At 40.9% G+C, this 27,385-nt stretch overlaps 1 protein-coding gene across 1 annotated transcript in view; it reads right to left on the reverse strand.

The window, feature by feature from the left end:
- LOC124137742 overlaps positions 1–27,385 on the reverse strand; it is a 134,959-nt gene that overhangs the window by 78,869 nt on the left and 28,705 nt on the right. Inside the window, exons 15-47 of the mRNA XM_048402758.1 lie at positions 27,239–27,363; positions 26,566–26,777; positions 25,996–26,141; positions 25,029–25,205; positions 24,458–24,616; positions 23,796–23,938; positions 23,602–23,672; positions 20,919–21,085; positions 19,688–19,854; positions 19,026–19,209; positions 17,790–17,960; positions 16,708–16,887; positions 16,185–16,332; positions 14,733–14,813; positions 14,249–14,397; positions 13,843–13,981; positions 12,903–13,124; positions 12,459–12,525; positions 11,360–11,523; positions 9,825–9,958; positions 9,238–9,376; positions 8,156–8,401; positions 7,677–7,719; positions 6,630–6,784; positions 6,196–6,287; positions 5,850–5,895; positions 3,264–3,515; positions 2,293–2,347; positions 1,983–2,152; positions 1,488–1,664; positions 864–1,088; positions 554–596; positions 256–410 (exon numbers count right to left, since the gene is read on the reverse strand). Coding sequence (XP_048258715.1) covers positions 256–410; positions 554–596; positions 864–1,088; positions 1,488–1,664; positions 1,983–2,152; positions 2,293–2,347; positions 3,264–3,515; positions 5,850–5,895; positions 6,196–6,287; positions 6,630–6,784; positions 7,677–7,719; positions 8,156–8,401; positions 9,238–9,376; positions 9,825–9,958; positions 11,360–11,523; positions 12,459–12,525; positions 12,903–13,124; positions 13,843–13,981; positions 14,249–14,397; positions 14,733–14,813; positions 16,185–16,332; positions 16,708–16,887; positions 17,790–17,960; positions 19,026–19,209; positions 19,688–19,854; positions 20,919–21,085; positions 23,602–23,672; positions 23,796–23,938; positions 24,458–24,616; positions 25,029–25,205; positions 25,996–26,141; positions 26,566–26,777; positions 27,239–27,363 — 4,804 coding nt within the window. The remainder of the gene's footprint in view (positions 1–255; positions 411–553; positions 597–863; positions 1,089–1,487; positions 1,665–1,982; positions 2,153–2,292; positions 2,348–3,263; positions 3,516–5,849; positions 5,896–6,195; positions 6,288–6,629; positions 6,785–7,676; positions 7,720–8,155; positions 8,402–9,237; positions 9,377–9,824; positions 9,959–11,359; positions 11,524–12,458; positions 12,526–12,902; positions 13,125–13,842; positions 13,982–14,248; positions 14,398–14,732; positions 14,814–16,184; positions 16,333–16,707; positions 16,888–17,789; positions 17,961–19,025; positions 19,210–19,687; positions 19,855–20,918; positions 21,086–23,601; positions 23,673–23,795; positions 23,939–24,457; positions 24,617–25,028; positions 25,206–25,995; positions 26,142–26,565; positions 26,778–27,238; positions 27,364–27,385) is intronic.

Genomic DNA, 27,385 nt, shown 5'->3' on the forward strand with positions numbered 1-27,385 from the left:
AAAATTACAACTATGTGTTGGAAATACTAAAGGGATAACCTTCCAAACTGTGATACTTTGTCATTGAATGTCTAACGCAACTGAGTGGGTAGCTATATGTCACTACCAAGACCCACCCAAGTTACCTATGCAACTTTGGTGCATACATTTCAAAGTTCTAAACAACATTATTTGTTCAGAGTTGGTCAGATACATTATGAAGTTATGTAGTATCCAGATTCCGGACGGGGGCACCATAAAAAAGATCTGGCTTACTCTTTAGATTCCACCTGGCATCAAGGTCGCAGACAAGCTGTGGAACTTCGGTTCCCTTCATAATAGGCGTGGAGAAGAGGCAGGAATCCTTCTCCAAGCACACCTCAATGTCAAGATCAAGGAGCAGAACCTTGTCTTTCTTCTTCAAACCAAATCTGTGTTAATGAAAATGATAAACTTTTTGATCGTATGGCAGATGTTGAAACTTTTATTTACACCAGAACACATTTCCACTTATTACACCATATAAGTACATTACTGAGGCTAATATTACCAGCACTCCTGAAAAGTAGCTTACTTGATCTGGAAGACATCGGCGATGTCCAGCATCATTGATGTACCTGGAGATGAACCATCAGATGATGAGAATCAGATAATAACTCAGGTAATGATAAGCTTACGGAAACATTTTAAGGCACGTCTGTTTTGTAATGTAAGTACATAGAATGGCATTATATTCTTGAAAACCAGTATCTGGATCAGCCTCATATTACAAAGGAGAGTTTTTTTCTTGAGATTGGAGTGAGTTAAATAAACCTCGCTACTACTTTTAACATTTATCCACATCAAATACAGAGCAGTATCTTAGCCGACACCAGGCCACGTACCAGCATCAAGGTCAATATCAACCCCTAACATTCCTATGGTGGTAGTTTTGTTCTCGATGGCAGCATAAATGACGTAGTCGCACATATCGACGTTCAGGACGGCGTTGAAGGACATCTCCAGAAAGGGGACGTGGAAACAGCAGTTTATCTTGGTGCATGTGTCCGCTAGGTGGCAGTACAGATCTGTTGGAAGCTTGGGCAGCTTGCCAATACTCTTGGGGCATTCTGAAGCACAACGTGTAATTCATTCCCTGGTTGGTAATATTCTGTGTATGAAAATATCATGTTTTTCGTTCTTATTCAGAGAGGTACATTCGACTGGAAACTTCTGGTTGTCAATATATTCAGGGCCGTTGATTCAATCATCTAAACCCATGTTACAAGATTATCTGCACGCTGAACTGTGAAATTGTCTTAGAGTGAGTGAGTGAGTATTGTTTAAAGCGCCGAGTTTAGCAATATTCCGGCAATATCACGGCGGGGGCACCGGAAATGGGCTTCACACATTGTACTTAAATGGGGAATCGGACCCGAGTCTTCTACGTGACGAGCTAACACTTTCATCATTAGGTTACCCAACCAAAACGGAATTGATTCGTGTTTGGAAAATTAAACTTTTTATACCATTCCTCCAGCCGTCAACACTAGGGCTGTATGGTGGTCTAGACACATCGCATCTCTGGTCCAGCAGGTACTCGGAGATGCCGAACTTGTCCAGTAGCATCCTGGCAGCTGCCTGGGAGAGGGACTTCAGGTTGATGTCAAGGTCAAGGTCGCGCAGCCAGTCAGAAACTGAGAAATCTACAACCATAGGCAACAATCCCCTTTTAACCATGAAAACAAATAACTCTCATACCTTTTCATTAACGTGAATCATATCGCATCAAACCTCTTACATGCAAAATGGAACATGAAAAATACAATTTGCAAAATTTGGAAACAACATTATAGTTCCTCTGAAGTAAGTAAAAAATGAATAAAAATGACAAAAATTGAATTACACGGTGACAAAAGGTAGACACATTTAAAGTTCAAAGTTAGATCTTGTGTTCAGCAGACTGATCACGAACACCTTGTCAGTGAATGTAAATAAGCATTTCTGTGCTAAGGTGGACTTACTTTGTTTTGTGAACTCGACCAGCGCATTAGCATCACAGGCAGGTATCTTCTCCTGATTCATTAGCGTCATGCCTCCTTCTGGGTAACAGAAGCTGTTACCATCTATAGGGATGCACGTGTGCACACTCAGGTCAACGAGGAAACCTTTGGGATACTTGGAGATCGTGAATCTTGAATAGATAAAATACACAGAAGCTGTCACCGTCTATATATTTAGAGTTTTGTTCATGGCCATGCAAGAAATATATCATTTTGTATGTTCCTGCAGAGCGAATATAAAGATTTTCTAAATGTGAAAAAGGTTACTCACTTGATGATCACTGGAGATGGGTTGCCATTACCTATTTGCAGTTGATTTTCAGTCCCTAGGGAAAATATAAATGAAGCGTAAAATATTAAAAATCTATTAAAGAACATCAATAAATACTATTTCGAAATGTATAGTGTATATTTTGAAACTAATGATTGACACATGTATGTTTCATTTGCCCGAGACGTTATCGACATCGAATGAATCGATAAATGTTTGGCCATATTCCAGCCACACCATCACGGCCGGTAGATAAACTAATCAGGCAAACAAGTCCCGATCACGTCATCGGGAAAAGAAGACACAGAATCGGTCAACTTAGGTCCCAATATCAGTCAACTCTTCCCGATAGAATTAGGTACCCGGGACCATGTCTGACCTTGGTGACATAAGCAGAAAATTTAATCATGTATAGATTATGCCCCTAGTTAGCACCTGAAATCACACACGGATGCCTTCACACACATATATGGCACGAAATACGTCATAAACATGAGCAATAACACACATTAATAACTTAGAACGGTGCACAAAAGAAGAAGAAAAAAAGCAGGTTGAAATTAGATGTCAACAGTCAAACGACTTACGCCAGTTGTATGTCAACAGTCAAACGACTTACCCCAGTTGTATGTCAACAGTCAAATATCTTACCCCAGCTGCATGTCAACACTCAAACGACTTACCCCAGTTGTATGACAACAGTCAAACGACTTACCCCAGTTGCATGTCAACAGTCAAACGACTCACCCCAGTTATATGTCAACAGTCAAATGACCTACCTCAGTTGAATGTCAACAGTCAAACGACTTACCCCAGTTGTATGTCAACACTCAAACGACTTACCCCAGTTGTATGACAACAGTCAAACGACTTACCCCAGTTGCATGTCAATACTCAAACGACTTACCCCAGTTGTATGTCAACAGACAAACGACTTACCCCAGTTGCATGTCAACAGTCAAACGACTTACCCCAGTTGTATGTCAACAGTCTTTCCTTATGGTAGTAGCTCCCGAAGCCGACCTCAACAGTGAAGTTACACGGCTCAAACTTCAGGAAGAAGGGGACGTGCTTGACGAGGGGGGTCTCAAACAGCGGGATGTTGAAGGAGAAGTCCACACAACACTCTACACCGAAACAGTTGTCCGGCAGTTTACAGTTGACGTTGTCCCGGAAACTCCCGGGTAGGAGCTTCTTGTAGTCTGGGAGGGACCAAGGGCAGTCTGGGGAAAACAGACAGTTTGAGGTCATCATGCCAAGTTAAAATGTTTTTGAACATAAATGTAGACGTTTTCAACTAAACTCAGGGCCAAAAGAAACGTTACCAACATTAACTGATTTGCCACTTTGAAACAAAGATGCCAACCTGTTCAAAAACAGTAAAGAACACATCTCACGAATACAGCCTTCATGTGCCCTGTCGTTCTTTGCACGTGCTTTGCGGATTTTGGGAGATATTGGTGTTTTTCAGCAATTTTTAAAACATTCTTTCCCAAATTATCGTGCAATTTCCGGGTATAAATTATGCACGGATCTGTTCACTATCATTGGTTGCGATGATTAACACCAACGAACATGCCAAGACTGACCGCTGTCCAGAGGGAGAGAGCCATAGGTGTGCTGCAGATGGGAGCGACAAAGAGAGCGGTTGCCATAAACATGAACTGCTCCAAGATGACTATTACCAGACAGACTGGCAGAACTGCAGACAGACCACGGAGTGGCAGACCAAAGGTCACGACCCCGCAGGATGACCGCTTTTTACGGGTACTTCATCTGAGGAACAGATTTCTTACTGTGACGTCATCAGTTTCCAACAGCTTAGGACATCCGGTCAGCAGACAAACAGTGACCAGACGACTACGACATTATGGTCTCCGGGCTTATCGCCCTTTCAAGGGCATGACCTTGACCCGTCAAGATCGACGTGCCTAATTGACGTGGTGCAGGCAAACTCATCGATGGCAACGAAGGGAATGGCGGCGAGTGCTGTTTAGTGACGAGAGCAGGTTCCAACTCTTCAAACCTGATGGGCGGACGCGAGTTTATCGACGACGTGGTGAACGTACGGCTCCTTGTTGTGTCCAGGAGGTGGAATCTTACGGGGGCGGAAGTGTGATGGTCTGGGGCGGCATTTGCGGGGACGAGAAGACGGAACTTGTCATCATCGAAGGCAATCTGACAGCACAACGCTTCATTGACAATATCTTACGGCCAGTGGTTCTTCCTTTTATCCAGCGACAACAACGGACGGTGTTCCAACAAGATAACGCCACACCCCATAAAGCCCGTATTACTAGAGACTTCCTCAACGCCAACAATGTGACTGTCCTGCCGTGGCCAGCTCGATCACCAGATCTGTCACCCATAGAACATCTCTGGGACCAGCTTGGGCGTCGTCTTCGGAAACGTCAACATCCTCCCTTCACGAGACAAGCGTTGATCGTTGCCCTCCGTGAGGAATGGAATCGGATACCTGCAGTCGATGTGAGGACGCTTGTCTACTCAGTTCGACGCCGCATTCGAGGTCATATCCCGTATTGAATGGTCTGGGCCGTCGTCACCTTAGTTGTAACAAATGTTGTTGATCGAATACTGGACGAATGACCCCTTGTCAAGAAATGTCCCTGTTGGAGGTCAAGGACTTTGTTGTTGAATTAGTAATTCGCATTTTACTGTTCTGAATGATGCATTTCTACAATACATTTGTTATAGCTGCTTCAAATTGTGTTGGTCATATTTTATCCTAGAAATATCGTTGGTAACGTTTCTTTTGGCCGTCAGTTTATATTAAATATTGTAGTAATACAAACGATATCGTCTACTCAACCACCTGGGTCGGTCATATAATATTTATGTGCGTGTATTAGGTCGTGCAATGAAACCTTATTTAGTCTCAAGGTCGAAGGACCATCGAAAGTATATCGAGTTATCTCTCGTTCGGGACAAGCGGAGTATCAATATTAAACGATAGTGCATATACAGACTGGACCTCAATCACTATATCACATCGCCTTAAAGCACAAATATCATATAAAGTTCGAGTTAAGGTCTCACTATGTATTTATCAACAGGGTTAATAAAATGTATTGATATATGAAGTTGGCTTTAACTATCTACAACTTATAACTGATTCGGAATGGTTTTGTGGGAGTGATAGTCTTTAAAGTTTGTTTTTGTGTTTCTTACTTTGTCTACACTAAACATCTATTACTTTCAGGTCTACCAGATAATGAAAACAAATGATTCCATACATACATTCTGTAAAACACAAACATAAAATGTATACATAGATTTTTAACTTCCTGCTGTTTGTTTGTTCCTTAACACTGCATTCAGCAATATTCCAGCTATGTGACAGTGGTCTGTAAGTAATCGAATCTGGACCAGGAAATCCAGTGATTTATGTCAAGTGCATCGATCCACGTAATTGGGATACGATGACTTACATCAACCAAGTCAGCGAGCCTGACCACCCGACCCCGTTAGTCGCCTCTTACAACAAGCGTGTAGAAGACCTTATTCTACCCCGGATCTTCACGGAATTGTCATACTACCTGGTTTGGGTGTTAATGCTGCACAGCTTCCGTCTAACAGAACTTTCTGAAAAAAAGGTTCAAAACATTAATAACAACATTTGTGTCCTGGGTGCACCTGGCACTTTCATTGTAGATATAGAGAATAACCACTAGCTGCGAGGAATTACGGATTATAATCCCGGGTGAATACACTGACAAAATGCACATGTGCAAATGTCAGTTATTACACCCGATTATTCTACCCTTGTGGGTAATATAGTTACATAGTTCATAGCATACTTCAGTTTCGCATCAAAGATCAGTGTGTGTGTTTGTAGAAAGTTCATGGAGACATATAAGCCAATAGTCGGTTCTGAAAACTTACATCCAGTCCAAGTTTTCGAAACACCACATCTACAACTTCTCTGATTAGCTTTCCTCCCATTTCCTCCGCAAGCTTCTTCAGAGATCCGCTTCCTTTAATCAGACATTTATGAAATGGTTATGCATTTGAAGCTGACGATGTTACCTCTTCATATTGAGCTGAATTTAACCAAATGATTGGCATTGTTAGAGATGTCATGCGCGTGATGAATGCATATCTACTAAACATAGGGTATATAGCGAAACCCCAGCATCGACCCTATTGAATTCGTTCACATAGGTTCCTCTATTTTCCTACAGTATTCGATCGGAAGGCTGGATTTCCAGACTGCCTGGTTCCGACTAAGTGAGTTTTATTGTATGGATGGTTCAGAATATTTCGACTTTGAGTAATACAATGAATTGATAAAAGTAACTACTGTTTTCGACACTTACCCGGCAGAGAGAAGTTTTCATTACAAATGGGAATAGGTACATCTAGTTTTTCGATCAACAAACTGTCCAGAATCGGTTCCGATGCTCCAACACTGATTTGTAGACCCATGTCAATCACAAAAACCTTCCTTGCTTCACTTCTGTCAATGGTGTATCTGGAGAAGGGTAAACATGACGCAGTGATAGTGTGGTCTATGATTGACTGACTCATATCGTCACTACACTATTGGTCGAAGAAATCCGCTCGAAATATCTCAGTACCACACACACATGGGGTGTGGGGTGTTGCTATGTGACCTGATAAAACTGGGCCATCGTACCTTGACGAGTTGAATAATTTTTATTGCTATCCACTACTTGTTTGGATGGTCCAAATGCGATTCTATAATAAATCGACGTGATACGCCGCTTTAATTCATTCGTCTGCTAATTTTATAGTCCTATGAAGATCCGGGGTAAAATAGGTCTTCAGCAACCCATGCTTGCCCTATAGAGGCGTATATATGCTTGCCGTAAGAGGCAACTAACGGGTTCAGGTGGTCAGGCTTGCTGACTTGGGTGATGCATGTCATCGTATCCTAAATGTGTAAATCGATGCTCATGATATCAATCGCTGGATTGTCTGGTCCAGACTCGATTATTTACAGACCGCCAACATATATATCTTGAATATAGCTGAGTGCGGCGTTAAACAACAAACAAACAAACACATTTTATAAGAAAGGCACTTCAGAAATAAAATACATCAATTTATCTTTTACCAGTAGGAAAGATTGATAATTTGTAGAGAAACAGTCCCATCCTCATAATATGTCTTGCATTTGAGTAGTTATTCATTCTCCTCATTTATCATGATTTACATATTTCAGAAAAAAAACGTAGTGTTAGGATCGACAGTTTGCCATTATGCATGTCTCCGGACGTGAAACCTTGCACATATCTATATTCAATGAAATTGTAAAAACAATTATTGCTGACAACACCGTTTCCTCAAAGGGAGACCGAATGGATATAACAAAGATACGAAAGGTGCTCTCATTTTCCTACCTTATGGAAACCCAGTCGTTCAGTTTAGTGGTCTTCTCTTTCCCTGTAAATGGAATGGCAGACATATCATATAGTTTGCTAAACAGTAGTGTTGTATACTTGAAAATGTGTTACATGTGAACGGGATGAAGATCTCTATGAAGCAAACACGATGTGATGCTGACGCCTCTTATCATCAAGCCTCATCGCATGTGGAGAAGCAATCGCATGCTAGTAACAATTGTATTTTTACAACTCTGGTAAAGAACATTTATTTGTAATACATGTCTTTATGGTAATTCATGATTACACTGCATTCAACTATATACCATTATACTATGGATCTGCTGATCTTGCGCATAAAACAATCATTGAATCACTGACTCACTCAAATGACATTGGTGCGATTCATTAGTTAACTGTATTCAAATTATCATAGTGCTTGAATCAAAGGACTCACAGTTTTCCAAAATAGTTTTAACTTACAAACCACTACCTACCCCAGTCGTATCCCAGCAGTATTACTGTCGTAGTGCAGTCCTCAAAGTTGACGGTCATTGTGAATTTACAAGGGTCAAGTTGTATGTAAGCGTTGACGGCCTTGTTGAAATTCAGCTTCTCGATCTTAATGTCAACACACGCATCAAACCGCAGACAGTCCGGGGCTATCTCCATGTAAACGACCTTATTGATCTTCTCGTTTGTTATTGTTGGGAGGGTCACTGTCCTGTTCAGCAATCTGCAAGCTGGGGGTACACAATGCCATGCGGTATATTTATAATTACTATACATTCCATTGCATAATGTTCAGGATTGATTTGTTTTACGAATTGTTTATGATTCGAAATACATGTATATATTTCATTATCGTTTAGGTATGTTGCTTCACTATAAAAGTTAAACATTATATATTGTGAACGTTCATGTTCCATATCCCTCTATGAAAAGTGTTCGTTCAATCAATCTTTATTATGATGAGGCCAAAGGCCTATAGTTCATTGTCTGGGGCGTGTTACAAATTCATACATTTTCTTAGTTTCATAGCATGATAAATGACCATTGATAAATTTCTCGTAGTTTCTGTACAATCACACGTCATTAAATTTTCCTAATACGTTACCATTTGGATTATGGTAAAAATTGTTTTCAGTTATTTTTCTCTTAAATCATTATACACTGGACATACACATAAAAAGTGATATTCATCTTCAATACAATCAGATCTACAAATCATACCATACTCGTGTATTGCTAGTGTGCAAATTGTTTGTACAAGTATATTGAATAACTCAAACATGTACTGTACAATCTTTTTATTGTCAAATCCAAACCATCATCCTGAGACCTGCACAAATTGACAACAGAATTCCAACCGTAAAATGCCATACTTTCTTAATGCGATATATTTGCATTTGAACAGTTTCCCACAACCTTCCTTACCACCAAGTGCACAGTACGTGCTTTTTTGTTTTATAATATGTGTTGGGAGATCATAGAGTATATTGTGCCAGACCTCTTCTTCACCAAATGGTATATGTTTTTTTAATATGAACAGAACTTCTCCTTATCATGAAGCGCTCACTTTTGTGTCCAACTCTGAGCCTCTGCTCCAGTTCCTGTCTTGTGCCCGTGATCTGCAATCCCCGCTGCTGGAGCTTCTGCTTGAGGATATCCCGAGTCAGGGCCTCAGGTCTGGGACAGGGATCTGTCTTGCCTGGAGCCTTAAATGCAATCATGTGTACTTTCTAATTTGTTTACCACTTTACCACTTTAACTCATTTAGACCTGGGTACCACTGTTTAGGAGTACCGATAAATACGAACTAAAGTGTCCATTCTGCCGAGATCATATATGCAAGTTACAATAACTTAAAGATTATAGAGAGTATATTTAATGGAGTCTGTTTAATGTTTATACTATCGTGTGACGTGGTTGGAATTGATATGTTCATGATTGGCGTGGCCACGAGTGAAAATGTCAACTCTAACCTGATCACCAGAAAAAAAAAATCTTTTTCAACATGGTCCCTTCTTTCCTTTCAAATATTTCAACGTTATTTTTATATTTGTTCCTGTTCATCATATTTGCATCATGCTGAAAGGACAGTGGATAACAGGAAAGCGACACTGATTTTCTGTCACAATATTACCACATTCTTGCCATACTTACATCAGGGGATATGCACGGGATGAAGTCAAGTAGTTCTTCGATGCCCTTCTTTATAGCATCTTTGGCAAACTCTTTGGCACTTTCACGAATTCGTCTCTTAATTGATTCCTTATCAAACAGACCCTTGTAATCAACTGTCAAAGAAAGGAGCGGATGCTTGTTAGACTGACACACGAACAAAACAAACGAGCAATACAATTTTCAGTCGTCACTAAATACAGCCTCTAGACATCCCCTTTGTAAACATTACCGTCCCATCAATTAGGATATGCGTGCGAGATATTCGCAAAAAGGTCGCAATCACTGGAACACTTTTGTATGCGATATCGATTTTGATAAACGTGACTCGTCCCGATCGAGGGGACGTTTTTTATGAACAGTAATGTATGTATGTACGCTGTGTTTGTGCCTTGTACTTAAAGGGGAAGTGTACACGCAAAAATCACTTTCTTTCTTTTTCTAAACGAAACGCAATTTTAGAATTAATTAGTATCTGTGTTTGAAAATATACACTAATTTTTTTTCACAGTGAAAGTAGGAAGCTCACAATAGTGTTAAAATGATATGCCGTTATGAGGCCTTCGTTTTACGAGCGAAATAGGCCTGAGTTATCCCCCTTAGATTATGACGTAATTGGTGCCAATTCAACTGGGTCCCTGTCTATTCTCAACGCAAAAGATATCAAGGACCAGTTTGCGGTAAAACAACATGGTCTACGACACACTCCGGCGCAGTAGTGACTCAGCATAACACAATTCTGGCTGGCATCTGAGACGCTAGAATCACAAAACTGTACCTACACCACGTGAAGCGGCTCTAACAAAGCATGATGACGTCATAATGTTTATCAATTGGCACCAATGACGTCATATTGCAAGGGGCATAAGCCATGGTGTTTTTGTTATGGAAATAGAACACTTGGTAAATGTGAAAAATATAAATCGTTTTAATGCAAAAAATATGTTAATTAAATATGATGTTTTTATATTTTTGTCTATGACACTTCTATGTTAACACTTTTAATGTGGAAAAAGTACAAGAAAAATTGGTTCATTTCCGTGTGAACTTGCCCTTTAAGACGTCTCTTAAACTGAAAGTGGTAATCGTGGTATGCTACCTTTCCAGCAAAAGTGTCTTCTGGTGATGACTTCGCCAAAGGCAGTGGGTGACCTTTTATCGGTGAGTGAGTATTATTTTACGCCGCTTTGAGCAATATTCGAGCAATATCACGGCGGGGGACACCAGAAATGTGCTTCACACATTGTACCCATGTGGGTAATCGAACCTGGGTCTTCAGCGTGACGAGCGAGCGCTTTAACCACTAGGTCAGCCCAGCGCCCCTGACCTTGTATCAAACAGTAAATATAATACTAGGCTAGTACTTGACACTTCCCCAATACTGGATATGCAATTCATACCTGCGATAAGGAAACTGTATCAGATATGTTCCACAGAAATAGTCACGTTCGTGTGATATTAGAGGGATATTTTGACACAGTTTCGTCAAGATGATGAATACTAATGACGATATTTACCCTCTGGCCAGGTTATTGAGCCGTCTGGATGACATATTGGTAGCGGTGTTGGAAACTCGTCAAGGATGTTAAAGAAGGCGATGCAGTTCTCGTGGTCATCCTGAGAACAGAAGCCGGCGGCCACTGTGATCAGAGCAGCAGTGTCATCCTTCTCCAGCTTCACTCTGAAGAACAAATACTGAAGAATGTAGGATCTGAACATCACACCTCACAGGTGAGACATGTATGTCTACAACTGCAATGGTGTCATAATAAACCACTCCTCCAGTACAGCCAAGACAAGGCCATAACTCCCGATGATAGCAACATAAAGAAACAACGGTTACAACTACGGAAGTGATTTATTTCATTACAGTCTGAATCGGGAGAAAAGCTCAGAGTGAAGCAGTGAAGCGTTTATACATTTGGATAGGTGTGATTCTGACAGACGAAAGGTTTTAATCAAGATAAATCTTGGATTCGAACCAAATGTCTGCGGATCCTATCAGTTTGGGGGCGAAACTCTGTTTTGCGAATTGCGACGCATTAGACCACTGAGCACCAGTGTGGTACATAGGTAACGAGGCGATTTCTTTCCATGGTTGTAACACAGTCTGGATTGGACGAAAGTCCAGTCCAGTTACGAAGTGGGGAGTGTGGCGATCCCCTCCGTGAACATAAGGGAAAGGTAGTTGACGTCCATATTGTATGTACAGACGAATACGCTTTGAGGCAGTGAAAAGTATGTTTCTCATCAGAACCCTAGAATTGTTTTTAAAATGACCAGGTCACCAGGCAAATAGTCAAATAACCCATTAAGAATGATGCAAGCATAGTTCAGACAAGGGGCAATAGATCTATAATCTAACTCTTAAAATACGGAGAATCTTGACTTTCATAATACGGCTATAAAATGTTACAGTTTGGTTAAAAATGGTCCACGTTGGTCCAATGGTATACGAATTGGCCTTGAAATACGTTGATGGAATTTTCCTCTAGGTAAACGTTTCAAAACGTGTTGCATTTCTGAAGTCAACGATCTCGTTGAGGCTGTATTATATCACTGAAAACACGAAGTTGAATTTTCAATGAACAGTTAAGTGAGGAAGTAACTTCATACTTAATGACCAGCTCTATTCCTCCTAAGATATCCAGTTTTACATTCGTCGGAATTGTTTTCTCCAGTCCTGTAAAACAAAACGGTTTTTAATAAAACAGAAAGTGAAAACAAACAAGCTATCATTCCAAAGCTGGAATTATGTTTAATTCCCGAAAAATATGTTTTCAATATTGTTTTACAGATAAGCATTACCATCTTTCATATTAACCATAAAAGCATAATTCAAAGCAATTCAAAATTTCTCTAATCAAAAGGTTATCAACTGCAAAGCAAAGAAATCAAAATCTGGAAACATTATTGGAAATATTTGTATATTTGCTGAAACTCTGGTGCATTTAGGGAAAATAAAACAAATTAACTCCTAACACAGCATCCATTTTTCATAATGTTTTCCTTGATACTGTGAGTTATATATAGAGGGTGAATTCAACAAGTGTCACCAACCTGCATATATATCCTTTAGGTCACCGTCAATTCCAAACGACTTGTTGAACTTCCCAGCACCGACAGAAAATTTCAAATCGCAGGGGTCAAATCTTGAATATATTTTATAGGTTTTTCGGAACACAAAGAGTTTGAAATGTACGCAGCATTCCAGCCCAAGACATTTGTCGTCAAATGTACAGTAGATGTTGTTAGGCATGGAGATCTTCATGAGAGGACAGGCTGCACAATAACAAAAGAATATTAGCATATAAGGGAAATGGTATCTTTTCACTTGACAAAAGTGCTTTTATTCATATGATTTTAACAATAGCCTGTCAATATTGATCACGCTTAGTACATGAGGGAGGTGATCATATGTCCGCAGGTCCCCACATCATATCAGTAAGTTATAAGAATGTCATGTGTACTCACAGTTGGATGGCGGGGTGAGGAAGTTGATCATATGTTCCCGAGTCCCCACATTATATCAGTTAGTTATAAGAACGCCAAGTGTGCTCACAGTTTGAAGGCGTGGTTAGGGAGATGATCATATGTTCCCGAGTCCCCACATTATGTCAGTAAGGTATAAGAATGTCATGGGTACTTACAGTTGGGTGGCTTGGTGAGGGAGTTGATTGTATGCTCCCGAGTCCCCGCATTATATCAGTAATGTATAAGAATACCTTGTGTACTCACAGTTGGATGGCGTGGTGAGGGAGTTGATCATATGTTCCCGAGTCCCCACATTATATCAGTAATGTATAAGAATACCTTGTGTACTCACAGTTGGATGGCGTGGTGAGGGAGTTGATCATATGTGCCCGAGTCCCCACATTATATCAGTAATGTATAAGAATACCTTGTGTACTCACAGTTGGATGGCGTGGTGAGGGAGTTGATCACATGTTCCCGAGTCCCCACATTATATCAGTAAGTTATAAGAACCATGTGTACTCACAGTTGGATGGCGTGGTGAGGGAGTTGATCATATGTTCCCGAGTGCCCTCTGCCCTCATCCCTCTCTCTGTCAGCTCCGTCCTCAGTTGGTCGTCCGTCATCTGATACGGGTTGAAACACGGCTTGTTGTCGACCATCTCCTGCAGCACAGAACACGTGCACATATTTATGATAAATGGTATGTTGGTTGTTTACGATACAGCTTATCAAATAGCTGGACAGTATATTATTACACTGATCTTCCATCGCCAGTTAAGATCGAGGTTGCTTTGTGAGATTGTCATGGTCCAGGTAGCACGATACTATTTTATAGGACAGACTGTCAGTCATCGTCCAGGAAGTTCGCCACAGTCCCACCAAACAGACAGTAACAATGCTTCACATGAGTCCAGCATTGCAAAATATACCTTTATTGTTCTTATGACCTCGGCCATCTTTTCCTGACTCTCGTCAAGGCCAAGAATCTCTAGAAGATCCAAGATAGACCCCATTTTCAGATTACGGATAGAGAACTTCTTCATAAAAGCACCAGCCTTCTGGAAGAGGGTTGCCAGAGCTGCAATAAATATGTGGTGGTATTAGAATGTAGGTTCATGTGAACGGCGGTCAGTGAGTTCATAGCTTGGAATAATAAATAACTTATTAAGTAGTTCCCCATCACGGAATATTTTGCAATTAACATGTTTTACAGCATGCATGTCACAAAGAAAACTCGTCACCGATTGTATCGATAGAAAAGACACCTACGCCACAACATGTCAGATTTATCTGTCTATCGAAAACATACATACACTGAGTGTAGACTTTTTGAAGGCATCGATCTCGATCGATACTGCCAGCAGGGACTGTATATGAGTCTAATGAAAGCATAAGCAGCATCGATCTACTCACCACCATCTTTGGTTTTCTTGGCCTTTTCTTGGATTTGTTGTTTTCGAGGCTGCATCTTTTTGAACATGGAATCTGGCTTTTCTGAAATAAAAGTGGTAAAATATAAAATAGTCACAATTATAGCAGGTAGTTGTAGTTGTACAATTCATTCTTTATCATAAGCATGTGTTTATGAATCACGATAAAACAGTGATACCAAGTGTTCGTGATAATGTGAGCACCTGTCAATGTCAATTGTTCAACTGAAACAAACACAGGGACATATGGGTCTCAAATTAATGAATTGTATCGGACATCATTGGTCACCGATGCGTCACATTTAAAAATGTCCTCTATAGAAGGGAAAGTTGACTTTTGGCAGGTTTATGTCATCCCTCTTCATACGTTCTTGTATTTGGTAGCTTTTTGTAAATCTTTATGCATTTATCTAAATAGGAAACAGAAGTTGCGTTTCACTGGTTTCTAGTTTTATTTCAGATAAAGAAGATACATCAGTGGAAGGAACCATTATTGAACGATGCCAGACCATCGATATACCTGGAACTTCAGGTACACATCTTGGCCAAATCCCTGTTTTCATTTTGCCAATCGAGCACAAATAGTAGGGGAGCACAATTAATGTCCATGGGATGCCTTCTTTTTGCCTATATGTCCTGTCCCAAACTTTCACATTAATGTACAGTTAGAAGGCTACGGGATACATGTATGTTGCACGGAAAGGCCTTTCTGTGTCTTCATCTTTTACAAGTTGCACAGCTGAGATGCTGTGTTCCTGAGTAATTCTTGGCCGTTTTAAGAGCTGACTGAAATGTGAATCTGGTGGTAACAATGTTTGACCTGCTTTGTCTGCAAATCATTGTGAGCAATTTCATTACTGCGATATCTTGAAGCAGAGATCGATTCATCTCACCCAAGCGATATCTCCTGTTGGGGCCAGTTTTGGATGAAAACATTATTTATCATGCATTTGTATTATTTACCTTTGACTAACTGTTTCATTGGCATTCTAGAAGTTGCAGAGTAAATAACGAAACGTACAACTTTATGGATAACAAGTTCTAATGTTTTGCATATGACGACATTTTGATGTAGATTCTAAAACCGTTATCACCCAAGCTTCATAAGGGTATCAGAACATACATCGAAACGTTGCTGTATGCAATAAATCAGAAGTTGTTATCCATAAAGTTGTACATTTTGTTATCTCAGACTGTGTCACCTGTCTTATTTGAATAAACAAAATTAATATAATAATGTTTGACTTACTTGAATTTGTAACATCGTTCAAACATTAAAGTATCGGGAGCATGACACACAATAAGTTTTTCACCGCTTTCACAAACATGCAGAGAATCACACATATATGTCCCTAAATCAGTACACTGGTTAATATTTACCGCATTTTATCGGGAAACTTCTGGTAACTCAATAGTTAAAAATGAAGTAACCTACCATTTTCGGCGTCGGCGACTGAGGTAGGATCTTTTGAGGAATCAAGATCCTCAGGTTTTTCAATTTCCTCTCCTTCTCTCTCTGGACTGGTGTCATTGTCCTTCTTACCATCCAGACAGATGATGCAATTTTCAGCTATAGTCTCAAACTGAATAAGAATTTGGAAATCAATCACAACAAATATATTACCTCTTGTGTCTGTATAAAACACAATATGTCAAATATGTCAAATTATGTCTCAATAGAACACATGTTCATGTCATAATATGTAACATTATGTGTACATAGAAAACTTGTATGTCAACATATGCCAAAGCATGTGTCTATAGAAAACACGTAACAGTTTGTGTTTATACAAATGCGCGTGTTATGCAAATGACACCAGCTCGACTTCTTACTTTTCGTGTTTGGGACAACAGCTAATTACATATAGGATACATAGATAAATATAACCTCAGCAAGTACACGTACATGTTTATGTGTCTGTCCCTTTTTAACAAAGAAAGCAAAATATGTCACTTGCCTTAAACACCACTTTGTAGTCGTCACACTCTTGCACCCACTCCGGGATTTCGGGTAATCTGACCTCCAGGTAGCGTGTTGGGTCGACATAGCCACCCTTTCTTCTCAGGGCGAGGTGGATGTGCTCGTTACCCCCACACGGGGAGTTGGCCGCCACGCCTATCTTTTGTCCAGCATTCACCTGGGGCAGACATTCAGTTATAATAAAAAAACATGACAAAGTATTTAACAATAATTTTCAGTTGGCATAGCGAAGGAACAATGAATTTGAACAATAACAATGTTTAATTTCTGGAATGAATCGACGTGCATATATAAGAACCTAACACCCACCACAAAACAAAGGACAATTTGGTTTTGCACTTTCAATCTGCCGTCCACAGACAGCATACGAGAAGGCGAATATAATGCCAGATAATTTGAAGATAACATTGATGACGACGCTTGACATAAGAAAGGACGAGCAATTGACTGGTTGTGAATGGTAGTACAAAGGTATAACTATGAATTTAAAAAAAATTATTTCCCAGTACGTAAAAGTCCAGCTATATCAGGGGATCTTTAAATAATATCATGGTCATCCAAACCGGTGGTTGATAGCATGATGCACGTTCGGTAGCACGCGCAAAATCGCCGAGCTTGACCACCCAAGCAAATTGGACATTTTGTTCATATCTTTTACTCTAATGGATAAACATGTTGGATAAACATGTTTTTCAATGTATGCATGTTAGGCCATTCAGAGAGATCTTTAGGTGTGTACATAGTAGTATATAACGTGAAACGTGAGCTGCGATTCCAAATGTTTTTCGAGGTTATATTATAAATTGTCAGTGCAAGAGAAAAACCAGCTAGATTTTCTGCCGAAACAGATAGCACTTGGAGTAAAAGGCAAATAGCTGTGGAAAGTATATGAATGGACGACTGAAAATCTGTGGTGACACCAGGTGTTCGCAAAAAGGGTAAGCATGCCCTACCGGTAGCTCCCGCCATTCATACAATTTTCACAAAAAAGTAAGTATTTATTGCCTTTCGTCTCAGAAGCCTGTCACTGTCTACTCCATGTTGCAATTCACGACTTACTGGGCTGTCGACATAAGTAGAGTCACCCGGATGCTGGATATTTAAGGAGCTGTCGGGCTCGATGTTGGTGATGATGACCTCAGTTTCCTTCAGAGATCCTGCAGTCGGGATGATGATGACCTCATTGGGATTGTCAGACAGCCTGATGTTGCCAGCAAACGGAGCCACAATCTGCGGAGAAGTTGAATATAGTGTTGTTGTTATGGACATATACCTCAAGTGAGTGAGTGAGTGAGTGAGTGAGTGAGTGAGTGAGTGAGTGAGTAGCTTGGGTTTGATGCCACTTTAAACATTATTTTAGTAAAATGACCACATGTCAACTTGCTCTGTTGTTGCCTTCATTGCACATGCTTCATACATCTAATTGTGTCTTATTAGGTGCGTTGTGGTGAAATGGGGTTTAACGTCGCGTTCAAGATTATTGCACGTACGTGCCCTTCTGTGTGTGTGTGTGTGTGTGTGTGTGTGTGTGTGTGTGTGTGTGTGTGTGTGTGTGTGTGTGTGTGTGTGTGTGTGTGTGTGTATGTGTGGCTGCTTGTACTTGTCCGGACTAAAGCTGATTTTATAGTGGAAGCCCACAGAGATACCAGTCGCAGTTTAATAGATATTCCGCACTGAGACACAGTATACAGACTCCGAGCCGACCAGTCCTTGTTTTAAACCCTCAATGCCGAGCGCCAGGCAGGGTAACAACAAGTACCAACGTCACACTACTGTGGCTCAAAACACTGGAATAACTTGGAAGCCTCCGAAAACGCCCGATCAAAAATATCTATACTCAAATGATTTGACATATATCCTATCCGTGCCCTATGTGCAATATAAGAAGAGAAATTAGACCGGAGTATGAACATGAAAGTATGGGAAACTTGTTTTTAAAGGGAACATGGTTTATGAAAAAACTAATATTTCCGAACACGTTTTGATGAGGCTACGCTAGGAAGTTGGCTTTTTTATGAACGACCAAACGATATAACCACATGTCAATGTCGACACCTCTTCACTCAATATTTTGTTTCGATGTTCTTTAGTACAAGAAATGCTTACGTTCTCCAGAAAAGAGATACTCCTTTCTTTTGATATTCTTTTGAAAAGTTCAAATACGTATTATTTCATAGTTTTGGAAAAGTGTTGAAATACATGTATCATTTAAAATATAACATGTTTACCAAAGAACCGCACACGTTATCTCTTAGCACCAGGAGTGGAAGATGAAGACCGACAAATGTTACTCACGTCTTTTCCAGAAGAAATGGTCACATCTATCCCTTCATGCTCGTATTCCTTTCCACTTTTCAATTCGGAGGGGTAGCTGCCACGCCCATTGCATCCACCCCCAGCAAGTCGAAGGGTGCGGGGGAACTCCTTATGACACTTGGGGCCGAAGACACGGTCGATCAAAGAGCGGGCTGCACGATATCTGAAACATTATGAACATAGATTCATAGGAGTAGGAAGGTCACATAAGGTAATGTACAAAATACTCCAAATTCCTATCTCCCTTTAACTCACAAACCACCATTTATGAATGAACTTTGAATAAGGATTCCACATGAAAAACGAAATACATAGCTAGTAGTCAAGCATGCGTTCTCTACAAAAATGCTGCTTCGGGTTGGTTTATTTGAAATGTATATCACGACACCCAACTATATAATAAAATAATAAAAAAATGCTATGCCTTTTGGACAAAAATTCATACCTGCAATAAGGTATCTTCCACAGAAATAGTCGCGTTCGTGTTATATGAGAGAATCGAACCCGGGTCTTCGGCGTGACCAGTGAACGCTTTAACCACTAGGCTACCCGACCGCCCCGACAAAAATATATACTAGTTGAGGATAGCAATTTTACGATTTAATAACAATCATTTTTATTGCGTGTATGCCTCCCCTTACCCTTCCTTCAGAGCGTTGTAAGCTTTCTTCACACTGTTGATGAGATCAAACACCTTTTTGAAAGTGTCCAAGAACTTCCCTCCCAGTTTCTTCAGAGGTTCAAGAGGAGCCAGGACGTCATCAACAATGTCCTTCAGCATGGTCACAACTTCCTGTCTCAGTGCAGTCTACAAAATTTGAACAGTACTGTTCAATCCATGCATAAATAGACTATTTGTAGGTTTAGAGGATCGACCATTCTATTATACGAAGCATTATAGTGGGGAAAACCGATATAAAGCACATGTTCCACTTCTGACATACACTCATACACTCGTGCTTTTACCTCACATGTGGAGTATTTTATACTGCAATTGATTTCGCAAACTTTATATCCACCTGATCAGTTCCTGATCTGACTGGTCCATAGGCAATGAATGATTTTTTTTCATGCTGCAGTCATCAGTATTCCAGCTATTGTTCAATGGCCTGTGAATAATCCAGTCTGGACAGGACAAACCAGTGACTAACAAAACATGAGTGACGACCCATGCAACCGTGGCACAATCAACCATGTGAAAGAGTCTGACATCCCCCATCATCTTTAGTCAGCCCTTGCGAAAAGCATGAGATACTGTGGACCTTTACTTCACTGGATACCACACGGGCCTAGTCCATAATACAACACATACAATGAGGTCACGCCAGCATCCTCCAGAAAGGTAACAGTGAATGAGTGAGTTGGGTTTTAACGCCACTTGAAACAGTATTCCAGTTGTATCGCGGCTTGTCAGCTTAATGTGGAAAGAATCACCGAAGTGATGCGAGTCTCAGACGTTTACCACTTCGGTGAAACCCACGAGCACGGGTATGGTGCTGACAAACCTAAAACATGATTGGGGCGAACCGGGATTCGAACCCACAATCATAGGTTTTTGGCGTGCACAAGGGTCTCAAATCTGCACAGCGAATCGCGGCGCCCTAGACGACTTGGCCACCCGTGCTCCCGTGAAGGGTAATATCTAGCTCCAGTGCATACAATAAATATTCATGTATTTTATGCTGCAAAATTTGTATCCACCTAGTCAGTCCCTGCTCAACCTGGTCAATAAGCATGATTGAAAACTGTTAAATGCTGCAGTCAGCTATTGTCCATCGGCCAAATACAATGGGGTGATGCTAGTATCCTTGTAAGGGTAATATCTAGCTCTAGTTCTTAAAAAAACCATATACATGATATCGAGCCACTCACCGCGTTACTCTTCCCCTTGGAAAACTCCGCTACAGGGTCCCTCTTCCCCTTCACAACCTCCTTGATCCACTTCTCCCCACCTTCCAGCAGTGCCTTCTTTGCCTTATACCCCGCCTCCACTATCTCTATCACCTGGGAAGCTAGGTTCATCCAGTCAGGGGGGGTTTCTGTTGAAGCAGGTAAAAAAATGCTTTAACCCTGGTATTAGCAGTATTGATCTTTATGACGGATACTTAGTCAATTATATGTTCGTGGAAAGCCCAAAGTGATACAGCTTGTAGATGCTTATCAATTTGGTGAAACTCTAGACCAGGGTAGTCATAACAGTAATACATGATTATTATATACATGAAAAAGGTAAAATTACATGCGGAGACATGTCAAATGTTATCATGTAGCTATAAAAATAACATTTGGGGGTTAATATACTCCTTGCATAATGCTAAGCCACCCCTGCTATTTTCGCCACTCGTTGGCCAAAGAATATGGTATAGAAACCAAAACTTGTGCTGTTTGCTGAAAGGGTAATTGAAAGACAACGATCATGACATTTTAGAAAGAGATTTTAATGATATTGCAGAACAATTCACTTTGTGTATTATTGACAAAATGTATATGTGACTCAAGTATTGGGCTGCAGTGTGCCCAAGACAGCTGTGCCTGGTTAAAAATGACCATTACGGCTCCGTTATGACATCCTGATTATCAATAGCTTATAAAACCACCACATGCGCGGATGATAATCTCAACCCTCTTCCACATGTCCCCAGTGTGGCTTCTGATGCTCTTCTGTACTTCTGTTCTGTGACTTCTCATGCTCTTCTGTACTTCTGCTCTGTGACTTCTGATGCTCCTCTGTACTTCTGTTCTGTCAGGTCTGATGCTCCTCTGTACTTCTGTTCTGTGACTTCTGATGCTCTTCTGTTCTGTGACTTCTGATGCTCTTCTGTACTTCTGTTCTGTGACTTCTGATGCTCTTCTGTACTACTGTTCTGTGACTTCTGATGCTCTTCTGTACTTCTGTTCTGTGACTTCTGATGCTCTTCTGTACTACTGTTCTGTGACTTATGATGCTCTTCTGTACTTCTGTTCCGTGACTTCTGATGCTCTTCTGTACTTCTGTTCCGTGACTTCTGATGCTCTTCTGTACTTCTGTTCTGTGACTTCTGATGCTCTTCTGTACTACTGTTCTGTGACTTCTGATGCTCTTCTGTACTTCTGTTCTGTGACTTCTGATGCTCTTCTGTACTTCTGTTCTGTGACTTCTGATGCTCTTCTGTACTTCTGTTCTGTGACTTCTGATGCTCTTCTGTACTACTGTTCTGTGACTTATGATGCTCTTCTGTACTTCTGTTCCGTGACTTCTGATGCTCTTCTGTACTTCTGTTCCGTGACTTCTGATGCTCTTCTGTACTTCTGTTCTGTGACTTCTGATGCTCTTCTGTACTACTGTTCTGTGACTTCTGATGCTCTTCTGTACTTCTGTTCTGTGACTTCTGATGCTCTTCTGTACTTCTGTTCTGTGACTTCTGATGCTCTTCTGTACTTCTGTTCTGTGACTTCTGATGCTCTTCTGTACTTCTGTTCTGTGACTTCTGATGCTCTTCTGTACTTCTGTTCTGTGACTTCTGATGCTCTTCTGTACTACTGTTCTGTGACTTCTGATGCTCTTCTATACTTCTGTCCTGTGACTTCTGATGCCCTTCTGTACTTCTGTTCTGTGACTTCTGATGCTCTTCTGTACTTCTGTTCTGTGACTTCTGATGCTCTTCTGTACTTCTGTTCTGTGACTTCTGATGCTCTTCTGTACTTCTGTTCTGTGACTTCTGATGCTCTTCTGTACTACTGTTCTGTGACTTATGATGCTCTTCTGTACTTCTGTTCTGTTACTTCTGATGCTCTTATGTACTTCTGTTCTGTGACTTCTGATGCTCTTCTGTACTTCTGTTCTGTGACTTCTGATGCTCTTCTGTACTTCTGTTCTGTGACTTCTGATGCTCCTCTGTACTTCTGTTCTGTGACTTCTGATGCCCTTCTGTACTTCTGTTCTGTGACTTCTGATGCTCATCTGTACCTCTTGTTCTGTGACTTCTGATGCTCTTCTGTACTTCTGTTCTGTGACTTCTGATGCTCTTCTGTACTTCTGTTCTGTGACTTCTGATGCTCCTCTGTACTTCTGTTCTGTGACTTCTGATGCTCCTCTGTACTTCTGTTCTGTGACTTCTGATGCTCTTCTGTACTTCTGTTCTGTTACTTCTGTACAATGCTTGTGCTAGTTCCTGAAGATTGGCTACTGGTTGGTTCAGCATCTGCATCCTGCGCCTCAGATGTGTTCAAGCAGGTTGAGATCAGGTTGGTGGGCCACGGGGATGGTCGTGATGGCCTTCTGCTGTAGGAACTCTGTTACCAGTCGATAACGTTGTTGTCTACCGTTGTACCCATGTAGCCGGGTCTGACAGCCAGATGGTGGTTTTCAAAATGTGGTACAACAATAGGACCCAAGATTTGACGCCTGTACCTGTGACATGGGTTCGATTCCCCGCATTGGTACAATGTGTGAAGCCCATTTCTGGTGTCCTCCGCCGTGATATTGCTGGAATATTGCTCAAATCGGCGTAAAACCATACTCACTCACTCACTCTTGTCTTTACCAAAACGATTTTACCAATTGAAAAACACTTACCAATGGTCGCAAATAATGTGTTCTTTGTCTTGTTAACGGCGTCTACCAGATTCTTTACTTCTAGGCCAATACTGAAAAAATACAAGATGCACACAAATTATTTCATTTAATAAAAATACAAACAATATGTTAAACCATTGCCTGGCGAAAGATAATCTCTCGCACTAGGTGTAACTGCATGATGATGTACTCACGTGATGACGTTACCAGCAACAGTAGAAATGGCCTGTTTGGGGTCTTTGTTGAACGTCCTAAAGCTATCAATGATAGCCTTGATAGCTTTATAGATCATCTTCCCTGCCCTGGGTATTATTATCGTCACTGTCTCCATCAGTTGCTGAAATGGGTAACCTAGTGATATTCTTCTTGTTTCTTTTTTTGAGAACCAAACATATGATGAATCATTATTTGCACATGTTGTATTAATTCTTTTTTTTCCAGTTCAACAAAACCTCAGCCTACCGGGTGGTTTGAGGCGCCAATGGTGCAAGGCTCTGATATATGCAAAATTACCAGACCCCTTTACGTGGACTTCATGTAAACGTTTTGGGTGTTTCTCCCACTTTAAGCTTATACATCATGGCTTAACTGAAGTACTGTCTACAGCCACGACCAATCCTCGGGAATCAATACATAATAGTTCCCCAGGCACGCGGACTAAGAGCATCCTGGCCAATTTACATCCAAATAGTAGAGGGTAACCTTTCGAGGCCTAAATTATGCTATATAATGTACTTTCATACACCCAAAGACATGGAATTATAATATTATTTAACAGAAATAATGCTCAAATAGAATTTCGGGTGGCTTTATAACAAGAAGTTCAAGAACACACAAGTATTGTGGAATTACTTACATTGTAAAAGCTGAGCACCGATGACTTGACTTCCTTGTAAAGGTTTGTGATTCTCAACACAAGGTTCCTGGCAGGTTCAGCAAAGGGAGGCAGCTGTTTCTCATCCAGCTGGCCAAGGACTTCCATAGCGTCTGATGCCTTCTTCCCAACACTGACAACCTGCATCATACCACCTATACATGTACATCTATCTTGCCAATAAGGAAATACTGGTTAATCTCCGTCTGTTTTTGTGTTCAATGTGTATACCTTTATCAAACATCCCAGTCACGTTTCTTTACGAAATGCTACACGACTAATGAAATCAGCTTGGAATCAAATTTGACATAATTTCACTTAAGTTATACAATGTCATCGCAACATGATAACCAGTATGAGGTATCCATAGAAAATATAATCCATTGGGCGTGACAGACAAAAATCCATTTTTTATAAATCGACAGTTAATTAAGACGTAACTTCACTCATTCAAGTAACTTCAGAGATCGCAGGTCAATAACATGCCAGAGGCAACCGCCCCTTCATACATTGCAACATTAACGCTACATTTACATGATCTCAAAACCTCCACCTTATCTGGTAGCTCTTCCAGTGCCGTCCTGAAACCTTCTATCATGTCAGCAAACGAGAACTCTCCACTGACGATGCTCTTGAACAGATCAAGACCTGCTCCTAGAGCGCCAGCAGCATCACCTTTAACAGCGTCGTAGAGCTCAACCAGTTTCTTGAGGTTGTCCACGCCGTACTCCTGCAACATGGACAAAGACATGAGTCAGTGAGTGACTTATGTTTAACGCCGCTTTTAACAGTATTCCAGTTATATCACGACGTGTCAGCTTAATGTGGGAGGAAAGCCAGAAGTGATGCAGGTCTAAGACGTTTACCACTTCGGTGAAACCCACGAGCACGGGTATGGTGCTGACAAACCTAGACACATAATTGGGGCGAACCGGGATTCGAACCTACAATCATAGGTTTCTGGCCTGCCAAAGGGACGCAACTCTGCACAGCAAATCGCGGCGCCTCAGACGACTGGGCCACCCGTGCTCCCGACAAGGACATGAAGAAGTGCACAATTAAATAAACTCTAAAAAAGACATCTTTGCAAATCACATAAGGAACAATATAATATTCTAATGACAGTTGTAAGAGATATTCTCTTTTAAAAATGTTTTCAGATTTAATCTGATGTGATAGTAATCTTGTTTGCATTTTGACAATCAATTGTCTTCCTATTATACTGTAGGGCTCCAGACGCCTTGAATGCCAATACGACTGAGCGTAGACATATCATAGAACGCAAGACGTTGGAAACAATATTGGAAACGTTGAAAGGCACATTAAAGTCATGTGTTTACAGGTTGTGGCTGATGGTCCTGAATGGACACATCATGCAGGCAGGAGTATGGGTAGGGAGGGGTGGTGGTTGGGGAGAGACAACTGGTGGTAGTCCTAAATAGTTGAGTGCCAACAGTGGTTAAGCTGAGCAGACTCGATCCCACAGAAGTGCGATTCAACAGGTTGCATTGTGAGGTCACCTGCAGCATGTTCAGGTTGTAAGACGCTCCTCCCTTGAAGCAGATCCTCCCCATAAAGAATTCCAGGTTCTTTCCCAAGAAGCCAAGGTGGATGCGGGCGTAAGCTTCATCGTGGATGTTTATTCTCATGTGTCCGCTCAGAGGCGCTGTAACATGCAGTGATCATATGCAATAGCACTGGAAGGAATTGCTCTTTTTTCAAGCTTTGAAGAAACACGAAATAAACTGTCAGATACAGTATACAGAATATATAGAGACAAATAATATAAAAAAATGCAGGTCAAATAACTTCCGTTCCACAGAATCCTTCAAATGTAGGAATTACGAATTGCTTTGGATTGCTTTCACTTTGGTTTGTATTACTTCAACATTAATTGGGTTTGGTATTCGGCAAATGTTTTCAAATGTCAACCTGACATAATAATCAACGTCAACAATGATGTTTTATAACGTCTACATTGGAATCTGAATTACGTAAATAATGAATATCTATTATATTAGCCGTCTTGTCTTGAACAATCTAGATACGATAAAAGGGTATATACATGTATGGCATTGACACTAGCATACCTATTTTGAAGTCTAAAGCGTTGTTAATAATCAGTCCAAAGGACGCTCCAATGGTTGTTGACCCAAGCATCTTCTTCCAGTCTACGCTGGGTGAAGCCAGTATGAATTCGATCTTCTCATCAAAGAGTCCCCTTTTGTGTCGGTCGTGTACCTCAATGTCCCGCTTGCCAACATAGCGGGGGTCCACGTGAAATATGGATCCATTCATAGGACTGTAATGTATCAATGTATTATGTTTTCAACAGCTTTTCAGTTGCGTAAAATCAGTTCAATGTGAAGGAAAAACTGATGCGAACGGACCCGTGTATGGGGCTCGTAAGAGACCAAGTCTCATTATCCACAAGTGGATATTAACGTGGCTAAACGATGCAACTGTAAAGTAAATAGCGTTGTATAGGACAACCAGGCGACTACTGCCAACAAGCTAGGGAGCCAGAGGTACACAGAAATGAGTGAGTAAGACAGTAGAATTTACTGACACTTTTCATGGCGAGTCTAGAACAAGAGGCTTCAGCCACAGAGCTACCCATCTGCCCAGTGAGGTATTGAGGAAGGTACAATTCATACAAGCTGGTACACCATGAGCTGCTGGCTTTGTAGGGAACATATCATGGTGCCACGAAAAAGGATAATGTATGAATTCTTTTAACACACAAAATCATTCAACATTCACCCTTCTTGTCTGTACATGGGAGCGATTATGGCAGCCTTTGGGTGGGCCTGGTATTGTAGCAGAGCTTCATATCGGACTTTCTCGTCGTCATCGTACAGGGCTGTCTTCAACATCAGATGTGCTGCCTGCAACAGGGGATATATCATT

This window comes from Haliotis rufescens, unplaced genomic scaffold (genome assembly GCF_023055435.1).
Source record: "Haliotis rufescens isolate VD_foot unplaced genomic scaffold, xgHalRufe1.0.p SCAF_29, whole genome shotgun sequence".
Taxonomy (NCBI): Eukaryota; Metazoa; Mollusca; class Gastropoda; order Lepetellida; family Haliotidae; genus Haliotis; species Haliotis rufescens.